This window comes from Gymnoscopelus microlampas, assembly GCF_963454915.1.
Source record: "Gymnoscopelus microlampas genome assembly, chromosome: 4".
Classification (NCBI taxonomy): domain Eukaryota; kingdom Metazoa; phylum Chordata; class Actinopteri; order Myctophiformes; family Myctophidae; genus Gymnoscopelus; species Gymnoscopelus microlampas.
Genome location: NC_139941.1, coordinates 29773303 through 29784585, shown reverse-complemented (window position 1 = coordinate 29784585; position 11283 = coordinate 29773303). Strand labels below are relative to the sequence as shown.

The 11283-nt window shown below is 42.4% G+C and overlaps 1 protein-coding gene across 1 annotated transcript in view; it reads left to right on the top strand.

The window, feature by feature from the left end:
- Positions 1-371: 371 nt before the first annotated feature.
- Positions 372-11283, top strand: part of stpg2 (sperm-tail PG-rich repeat containing 2) — a gene marked incomplete at both ends in the record, with an annotated part of 62323 nt that continues 51411 nt past the window's right edge. Inside the window, 6 exons of the mRNA XM_084055469.1 lie at positions 372-477; positions 1054-1163; positions 2219-2386; positions 3488-3652; positions 7974-8089; positions 10129-10240. Coding sequence (XP_083911595.1) covers positions 372-477; positions 1054-1163; positions 2219-2386; positions 3488-3652; positions 7974-8089; positions 10129-10240 — 777 coding nt within the window. The remainder of the gene's footprint in view (positions 478-1053; positions 1164-2218; positions 2387-3487; positions 3653-7973; positions 8090-10128; positions 10241-11283) is intronic.

Sequence of the window (11283 nt, the reverse complement as noted above, 5' to 3'; positions counted from 1 at the left end):
ACTTCACAGTGAAATGGCCTTTTAGTTTTAACTTATGAGAGAATGACTACATTGTGTTTCACATGTGTTGATACGGATGTAGCCTACTACAGTAGAACAGAAATAAGGGATAATAATATTTTTTTGTGAATACATCCCATTATAGTGTGTCTTGATGTCATTTTTGGGTGAAAGTGAAACGTGAACTCCACCACGCAGTGTCCAGGCAACGACGCACTAACAATTGTCTCGCTAGCAGTGGACTCAGTAAGTGAAGGAATTTTCATCCCCAGTCTTTAGAAATGACTGTGACATATGCGGCGACAGAATGTCAAACGATATAGATATTTGTAAACTTTGCGGTTTAAGCAATCATCTGTTTACTAAGAAACATGTACGGACGCGCTCCAAGAGTCACCTATATGACCGTAGGCAGCACATCTCCCGACGTTGGACCGGGGTCGTACGACCTAAACAGAGACAAGGACAAAATAACAGGCAAGTTTTATGGTTGCCATGCAGATGCAGGAGGCAATTTAACTTCCAAAGTCAAAGGTACAGGTAAAGATAGTCCAAAGGGAAATATTCACCCGTTGAATACAGACATGTTTAAACACCCGTTGTCGATAATGTCTCAAGAGTGCTACTGTGGGTGCTCGCTGGTCGCCAGGCTGGGTACGCAATAGACTGTGGAGCCAAGCTTCCCATTAAGGGTCCATTTGGTTCCATTTTGTACACTCCCAGAGTTGCTTTCAGGAAAGCACATAGGCCTACTGCAGCAAAAAAAAAGATGTTTGCATTTAATTTTAGCTTCTCATAGTAATTATTAATAAGCTATGTCTGTGTGGGTGCAAGCGGGTGGAAGATCAATATCTTGGAGAAATAATTAATTCGGGCAGATGGCGGGTGGATTATTTATTTGTACACACGGATTCGGGTGACGTCAGAGGTAGCCATCAGGACATCTTTACTATTGTCTATTCGGTGCCCATTCACTTCTGGTGTTTTCATCTGGTCACAGAGAGTTCTATATTGTCAGACATTCTGTAGCCTATAACATTTTTCATTTGTTAGGTTGCTATGCCCCCTTCATGTCCCTCACCAACAGAGAGTCAACGCTCATCCAGACCAGTCAGAGCATGCCGTTGCCAGGACCTGGACAGTATGACTGCTCACAAGTCAAGGTACAGTACTTATTTATACAACATCCTGGTAATACTTTTGTCAACTTGATAAGCTAAGGTTGGTTTTAAATAAAACATGTTCAACCATACTTTTACATGTGTGTTTTTACATGTGTCCAATCAAACTTCTGTCTCAACTTAAGTTTTTACCTGTTTATTGTTGTTTGAGGTATTGCAGTTACTTATATGTATATAATATGAATACAAGTAGATATACATTATGTAGATATTGCCAAGCATTCATTCTATTGGCTGCTACTAGTCACATGACATTTTGTCAATCACACAGCTGTTAGCCTAAAGCACTAGTTAGCCAATAGCTCTGTGCCATGGGCTCAGTGAAAAGGTTTGGTCAGCACAACTCAGCCTTGATTTTGATGAAGAAGTTCATCACTTGTAAGTGCACATGCTGACTGTATTTAATTTGAGTTGAGTTGTTAATATACTGTACATTTTTGTGATATTTCCTTTTTCTGTACTTGGAGAGAAAACAGACAAAAGTAAACGGTCAACTTCACTCTAGCTTCAAGATCTGCTCTTTCTTCAAGAATTGTTTGCTACCTGTTCATTTGTGTTCAGACAAGCAATGAGAGCAGGATAAAACTTCAGTCAGACAAATCACAAATCTCACTCATATTGCGAATTAAATGAATGGTAGTATATAGTACTGTACTTACTGTATATAGACCAATTATTTGTTTACCAACATTGAGACTGGATGCACAGGTGATTGTTTCATGCAATCAATTCTCAGCCTGTTGTTTGGGGGTGCGCTAGTTTCAGCACACCCCAACCCCCTCTTGTGTGTTGGCTAGTGCTGCGTGCCCTAGCGAGACCTGGCAGAATGGGTTTCACGCTTGCAACCAGCGTGACGGGGTCTATAGAAATGATTTTGATGAGATGATTTTGACCTCTAATTTCTCACCCCCTGCAAGCGTACACCTTAAAGCAAAACAACATGTTTTCCTGCAAATTCAGGTTGGGCATGGTGAAGATTACTTTTATACACCTGGACACCCCTCCCCCTTCTCTCACCTCTCTCCTTTACTCACCAGTCTAACATCCAAGGTGGCCAGAGTCTTAAGAACCGCTCCAAGCGTTTTGAGGAAGTGGTGTCTGAGGTTCCTGGCCCTGGGGCCTACAATGTCCTACCTGCTTCGGGGAACACACCGAAGACCATGCCAGCTTATGTAGGACAGGCTGAGAGGAGTGGAAGCAAAATGGTAAGCATCATTGATGTGAAGAAGGTTGGGGGGGGGGGGCTGACATTGCAAAGTAAGGTAAAGTTGTGATTTTTCGCAGCCAACCTAAAGGCTGGTGTAACCGGTGTAGTCTTTATCTCTGCGTTGTGTAATGGACTAGACGGACCCAGAACTGTCTTTGGAGACAATCTCCATTTATTCTGACAAGAAACAACATACAACACGTCTCCAGTTAGTTCGGTTTGTAGTGCAAAGAACTCCTCTCTCGTTCCAACACGGAAATACACAAGCTCAATATGAAATTGATAATATAATGCAACATACCTGACAAGAAACAACATACAACACGTCTCCAGTTAGTTGGGTTTGTAGTGCAAAGAACTCCTCTCTAAACAAAGCCAAACACTGTATAAATCGTTTGCAAGTACAATTCCATTTTGTTATACAGAGAAAACAACAAAAGACACCCACCTCGTTCCAACACAGAAATACACAAGGAAGAGGTGGAGGTGTGGCAGGGCATTTATACAGGGGACAGAAGGAGGAGAAGCTGTGACCACTAATGCACTATGTATTCTTATACACATGAACCATGGAGAATTAAGTCGGGTAGAAGCACTTATTTGTATCACATTTTGTGTAATTATATAACACTTATTAAGACTGTTACACTGGTACACACCCAGACATTGTTGGGCAATCGGGCTGTTGATTAGCTTTTGCGCCCCAAATTTCGGCGCATAATGCGTGTATTGCACCATCGTTGGTAGCTGGTTGGTAGTCGTTGGTATACTCAATCATACACCTGATTAAATATGTTGAATCTGTGTCAGGACGTGTTGGGGGGGGAGAGAGAGAGAGAGGTTGATGAAATACTAGTGGTTAAGTGTTCTTTATAGAAACATTAAAATAAATAGAACCACCTCTTTCTGGAACCAAAAATGTTTATTCTATGGCATCACGTTGAAGAAACAGTTGCGGTTCCAGTTGGCACCTTTAATACCCTGTGTGTGCCCCCCTCCTCTGTTTTGGCTTCAGGCAAGTGCCTGGTTTGTAAAGTCAAACATCCTTGGCTCGTCTACTCTCTTCCTCCCTAACTTACCTGTTCTTCTGTGGCTGCAGGCAGTGCCTCACCGGCTCTGGGTGGTTCATCAGTCCGAGGTTCCATCCATCCCCTCCCCAGGTCAGGCCTACGGCTATGAGGAGAACACCCAGGGTGAACTCTGCAAACAGCAGCCCCCTCCCAGGGACACAACCTTAGGACCGGCCTACTACAATCCGCTGCTGGTGAGGTTTAATACTCAAACACTACTGCAAAAGATACACTCAGGCACACTCTCTCGCACGCATGCATGCACGCACATGCACACAGACACGCACTCAGACACGTGCATAGTCACACCCCCACACATACGCACGCACGCACGCACACACACACACACACACACACACACACACACACACACACAAGGACTCACTCACAGTATGTCTATCCATCAGTGAAAGGAGAAGTGTTCATCTACGTGCGTCCGTGCATACGTGTATTCATTAGTGTGTCTGTGTGTGTCTGAGTGCACTTACTCTGCCCGCAAGGCAAGCTCCATTAACATTAGACAGATCTAATGCACCACTATACACCCCCCTCCCCCTTCGCCTTCATTTGGCCCAAAACCCATTTCCATAGCTAATGAATGCAGCTCCACTTTAAAAAGTCACAGTGCACCAATGCTCATCCATTTTACATGTCAACAAAGAGAGCCATTAGTAATTATTCTTCAAGCTATATTACAATATTCACTTAAAATAATGCACACGCCTGCTGGTCTTGCTCTCAATTAAGCCATTTTTCATCTGTTAATGACCAGGCGAAGTCAACAGCGTCCTTGAGCATTGGCCGAGGTTGTGTCAACACAACAGCACAGGCACAGAGGACCGCTGTGATTTAGGGCCATCAATGGAGCATCAATCCACTGCTTTCATCTGCCTAGACTTCTGTTGTTCTCAAAGTTCAAACACTGCTTCTTTCCATCTTTATTCTTCTGTTTTTCTCTCTTTGTTTTCCCTTTAACTCAGCCTCCCAGTCTGTCTTTCTCTTGCTTTCTCGTTGATTCATTTCAGAGGTGGACCTTGGAAAGCACCAATAACAATGTTGGTTCCTGGATGGAACACGATATTATAGAAATTGTCCAATTATGATACCAAGGCCAAGCACAATTGTATATGTGTAATGTTTCAGAAATCATAGCAAATCCCCTGGGTCTTCTGCCTTTGTCACACAAAGATGGATGTAATTTCTCTGCATCTCTGCATCTATCTTTAAATTCCAGGAATCTCTGCATGTCTGCCAGTCCTGTGCATATCTCATGAACCGTTCTTCTAATCAACTTCAAACTTGGTGGGTGTATTGCTAAGGACCCATGGGAGTGTTGAGTGTGAAGTTGATCGGATGACCGGTTCTCCTGAACCGGCCTGCTCCAAACAGGCACACGTTTCGAATGGTTGTCACACCCCAAGCGCTGCACAAGTCTATCTATACATTTGGTGTGTGTGTGTGTGTGTGGCTAGCCAGCCTCATTCCCAGCCTTTACTCATCTCAGAGGAGAAAAGCCTGGTCACAACCTAATGCACAGAGTGTCTATAGGGGTGGGACTTCCGTCATATGTATTTCCCCCGGAAACAATCTTTTACAGAGAATGTAAACAGATTTGTGAAGCCTCAATGTAATTTCCTTGGCCGGTACTTCCGCCAAATTCCGGTACTTCCGTTTAGACACTCAAACGGCTAGGTCCGGCCCAGCGTGGTATGTACTGTATGTATGTTCTGTACAGTTCTCAACCACACTGCAAGAAGCACTTACACAGTTCTCAACCACACTGCAAGCAGCACTTCTGGGGGCCAAGGGGCCGCTTGGAGCCCGCTCTGAATGGGCAGGTGCCTCGAACAGCCATGCCCTGTATGTGCACTGCACAGTGTAATAGAGAATTATCGTTTGTATATTGTTCAGTAAAAGTAATATAACATAACTGTATTCAGTATATCTGTTGATAATTAAACTTGAATAGGCATGAAGAAATGTGTTACATGCCATTATAAGAGTGAGAGATACAATATGTGTCTGTTTTGACAGATTAGTAGAGGGTTGGTGAAGGGAGGTAAAAATATGGCAGTTACTGTATCAGGACATGCTGCTGTTTCTAAAAAAGTTCTTAACTTTTAACTGAAATCCATGTTGCGTGAGTACTTTACTGGCAGCAGGCGTACGGGATGCATACCAGTGTACTGAATGTCCTCTGCAAACTCAAACTGACTTTCACTGCAATATAGAAGCAGATATGTTTTTGCTTTACTTGTCCACAGTTGAATATTAAGCAGCCTTGTACATGTTTATGCCTGTGAGTTTCTGTTTTGTCTCCTTGACAGTTTGTGACTCTGAGCTCAATGCCAGCTGCCTGCGATACTATCATGAACATTGATGTTGAACCTCTTAGTTCTTCAAGAAATCTCACATCCTTACTGTGTTTGTTCTTAAAAACAGATTGGATGAAAAGATCACAGGGGGCAGAACCTCAGATCTTGTCCTGCAGTGTCTGTGGAAAAGGAGATAAGGGAACAGGCGCTGCAAGAAGTGAAGGAGAAACTTTATGACACTGCTTCCATTGGATTGTGTATAAAATAATAATAAAAAATCACCTCAAGTTGTCCCCTTGGCATAGCTCACAGAATATAAATTGTAGCTGCTTGCATTTCTAAGAAATAAACGGCAAAGTTTTCCTTTTAGACATATCTGAATACAAGTCAGTGGGCAAAGAACATCACTTACAATAAAGTTTAGAAAACCACTTAAGAAAAGACGCACCCTTTGGGGTGCTGATAGCCGAGTGGTTAATATGTGCTCTGATGCCTGGCTCTGAGCCTACCTGTTTTGATACGAGATGTATCAAAACGTGCCTACCATGTTCAAAAAAGGGAAAATAAAATAAAACCCACCTTAAGGTCTTTACACACTGAGAGCATGACGGATAAACAATCTGAATAGTGTCAGCGAATATTTTGCATTAAACTATTCATATACTGTAGGTGGCCCATTCATACAGATACAGATGGATGCCTTTATTCACTGTGAAAATGTACCTTGTTCCAAATAACAATTGTATAGCGCTATCGCCTTCTAATCATGTTTTGTGTGGATCTAGTCATTTACATAATATTCTATCTTTTCTAACTTAATATAGGACATAACATCCCTGAGCCACATGGAGGTGGATGGTGCTTTGGAAGATCATAAAAGTAGAATACATCGTCTCGCCAATAGGGATGTAAAAGATAATAGTTGATCCGAGTACAAGAACCACTTGTGACCCCAAATATCGCTATTAGGGGGATCGTCTATCGTCTGTATTTCGAAACCCAAAACAGGATATTGAAATATTCACTCCAAAATGTATTAAGTTTGGTGCAGAAATAAAACATGACTCGGGTTACATGGTGAGGAGTGGCATCTTTCACATTGATCTTCTATGGATGGGAACATTTTTAATAAAAAGTGAATAAGCAACTTAAATGTATTGATACATCACAACTTTACATCTGGTATAAAAGGGTGGGGGAAATTAATTTGTCCCCTGAACTGCAGTAATATCCACCTTTTCCTCCCCATTGAAGTGCCCTTGCACAAGGCACGGAATCCTGACAGCTCCAGTGGAGCTGCCCAGTGGCCAACAGTAAAGAGGGCCGTCCATACCAAGCACTTTAACTATAACTATAAATATACTATACTAAAAATAAACCGTTCTAACTCAAGTGAATGGCAGAGTTCACACCACAACTATTACGACAGCAGTGGTTAACAATACTTATTAACACAAGGTATAGTTATAGGTATAGTGGTGTGGTGTGGAAGACTGGTTGTACTGGGCAGCTCCCATGTGTGAAGTTGTGTAACTATCACACATTAATGAATGATAAACATAATGCATAGGAAGCAGGCTGTTGCTTAAAAAAGAGTAGTCATGGTAGGTGAACCTTCCCTGGATAACTAAAAGTAAAAAGAAAACAACAAAAAACTGCCAAGTTTGAAAAAGTATGGCTTCTGCATGACATTTGTATCAATTTAAATTCTACCTCCTGTGTGTATCTTCTTTAACACACCGGTGGCTGCAAATGCCCTGCTTATTTCCAGATGTGACCTTTCTCAGTCATTAAGCTACAGGTCGGCTTGACATCCAACTGAAAGACCAGAGCCAGAGGTACACAAGGCAACAGGCTGTAAAACACTAACTAACATATAAGAATCTTTGACATTTGATTAATCTTCACATTCCATTCAGCCTTCAGTTTCTTCCGGCCTGGCTGTGGGAAACTAGATAATTGTGTCAATGCTATTTTCAGCTTTGTTCAACTATTTGTACCATTGTTTTCCTGATTTCCCAGTTTCTTACTCTGTCTCTCTCTCTCTCCACCTTTTTTCTTCATCACCTACGATTCCATTGATTGTCTCCTCTTGTTCATTCTGACAGTTAAAGGTCAGAGTTCTGATAGTCGAGGAGACGAATGTACGATTCTATCACTATTTCTCATTTGGTGTCTCTCTTTTTCTCTTTCTCTCCAGTCAGAGCAGAGTATTACCCAGAAGTATAAGGGGGTCCACTTTGGCAACATGACAGAGAAGAGACTGCAGGTGAAGCTGTTGGAGGGCCCCGGTCCGGGCCAGTATCATCCTGAAGAGTGAGTATCTCCCATCATGTGCTTCATGCAATGAGATTGCCTCTCCCACATGGGCAAGCATTCTTAAAGACTCAACCAATGTTTTTCAGGAAACCTCTTATATTATTACTACACAGCAGTAATAACATTATATAATAGTGTTAATTTAACTCTGGTCTCGCTTACTTTTGTTTTGGAAACCTAATCTAAATAGACAATTGGTCCTTGAAGATGCATGCAAACAAGACAAAGCAGAGTCAAACAGTTTTATTTGATTTTGTGTCTGAAATCAACCTTTTTACATTCCATTTTCTTTCTATTTTTCTACGATATTGCACTTATCAGTATTGACTGCAGAGATAAACTGACACTGGCCATGACAGCAGAACGGCTGGGGAGCTAGCTAATACTGGAGGTTGACTTGTTGGGACAAGAAGTTCTCCCAAAGTTAAACTTTACTTTGCTTTAATGCTTCTACCGTATGAGGCATTCTGTTTGACATCACCTACAGAGGCTTTCTATTGATGAGGTTTGCACCTTACTAAGCGCTTCTGGGCACCAAACACTGTTATTCTTCACGCATCAACAGCTCAATAGTCAGAAAGGCATCTGTAGATGCACATGGTTGCACCCACAGAAAGTCTTATAGATACACATGCACGCGCGTGCATTAGAACACACACACACACACACACACACACACACACACACACACACACACACACACACACACACACACACACACACACACACACACACACACACACACACACACACACAGGATTATTGGAATCTTAAAAAATGCTTTACAAAGTAAAACCTCTGCCCTCACAGTTGCTGAGAGTTGCCTTCTTCCAGTCTCCTCCTCTCTTTCATTCCTCTTTGCCTCTTACCTCGCTCTTTTTTAACCTTATATGTCTTCACCTTTTTTCTTCATCACCTATGATTCCCTTGACTGTCTCCTTTTGTTCATTCCTACTGACAGCTAAAGGTCAGAGGTCTGATATGGTAGAGGAGCAGAATATACGATTATATCTATATTTCTCTCTTTCCATCTCATCTCATCTTTGCTTTGATTGAATACTTTAGCGGTCAATAAAACAAATATTAATACATTAATACATGTAATCAACAAATACAAGCAACTATATTTAGGAGGAGGAGAAAAAGGATACAAGAACAAATTTCATAAATGTCAAACTGTGATAACAGTCTGAAAACTGTTATCACAGTTTGACCTCCGTGGGAGGTTTTTCGCACCCAGGCCGGCCGGGGACAGATTCGGGCACCGTTGTATGTGCCTCGCCAGCCTGGATTCATCGCGTAGATCTACAAGCACCGGCCACCGAAAGCCGCCTGTGTTCGCTCTGAGAGGTGCTGTTGCCGGCCACTGAGGGCCAGATTATATGGTAGCACACTAGCATTGCATCACTTGCTAATGTCTATATGCTAAAGCTATACGAGCACACATACCTGAGATATACAACGTTTTTGAAGGCCTGCAGACGATCTTCCCACATCTCATGACATCTTTGCTGTTATTATCCTGTTCAGTGAAATGCGCAATTTCTAACTTCACAGCACTCTGTCTGACACATCGAAATCTGTGACCGCCCCTCCAGAGCATGGGAACTTGAGAAGCGATTGCGAACCAATCAAAAAGTCCTGCGAAACGCCAGCATTTTGAAGAAACGCCTACTTTTCGCCGGGTAAATGTAGTACTGGTTACCCCATTAAAAAAGTGAAAACAGCGGCGGTGTATGGCACCTTCTTTCAATGGGAATTCAATCTAACTTCCCATGTGGTGTTCTGATGCTTTTTCAGGCCAGTTCTGAAAGAAGCCAGTGATTCACATCGTTTAATGGATGGTGTCAGGGCGTTCCAGATTATGGTGGCAGAGCAGTCGAATGAGAATTTGTTCTAAATTTGGGGGGTACCAGATCGTGGTTGCTCCCTCTGGTGTGGCTGTCACTCACTTTGGAGAAGTAGTTAGACAGGTATGAGGGCACTGTCCCTTTGAGTATCTTAAATACCTTACCATCTCTCTCACTCTCTCTCAGAGTCCCAGTAACTCACTATGAGAATGTGAATCTTTGTAAGGAGCAGAAGAGCAGGGTGGAGCATATCATCCCCCGTTACCATGAACTGGTGCCCATGCAGGAGGAGAAGAAGGTAAAAATGTTTTTTTGTGTGTATTTTTGCATACAAAAGTGTTTGTGTGTGTGTGTCTGTCTGTCTGTCTGTCTGTCTGTCTGTCTGTCTGTCTTTGTGTTTATTTGTTGAATGCATGCACAACTCTAAATTGTACTAATGATTCCTATAAAACACAGAGGTATTTTTAAAGCAGCTGCAAAAACACTCACTGCCCATAGGGAGCGCCACAAATGCGAGTAGCACTGTATGTCGTACAGATGCTATCCCCTGTTTCCTCCTCCTTGATGGCTGCAACCCATGACTTACACAGCCCTGGCTAGGCAACCCAGCCTGGTGGAGATATACGCTCCGCAGAGCATGCCTTTCCCATAATTTCCCTGGATACATTGTTCACTGTGATCATGGCTTCTGTGCTACTGGTAGCTTCACTGTTGTACTCATCCCAGTAAAAGAGGTCCTCTTGAGCGAGGGATTCTCAGCCTTTTTAATTTAAAGGACCCACAGCATTAGGCGGGCCGCAGACCCCCATTTCATACGATTCTTTATTTCTGGGCCAATCTACACTGTAAAATCCTTTACAAATGGAACCGTACACTCTCTGAGTTACAGACCCGTAAAGGGTTCATTTGGTAACTATCATATCATCCCAAATATTTGCTGGGGACCCCCTCGAACCCCCCCAAGGACCCCTGGGGTTCCCCAGACCACACATTGAGAACCAGTGATCTTTGAGTATTTTTCTATTATTTTATACTGTAAGCAGTTCTAATTGGTCAAATATCTGTTGTTATCATGCTTTAGGATTCTGATCACATATTGTATGAATATGACATTGATTGCTTAGCCCATTTAGAGCTGTTTAACCTATATGTGTATACCTTTCTATCCGGGACAGCACCTGTGTCATACATTTTCTTTTTTAGTTTTCTGGAAAACTGTTTGGATTTAGAAGGCGTTTTTAGACATGGGTTAGGTAACGTGATCGCACTGGAGCTTGTTCACCATATGTCTTTATGGTTTCTTGATAACCTTTCAATGAGATACATTGACCTCCTAGAGAA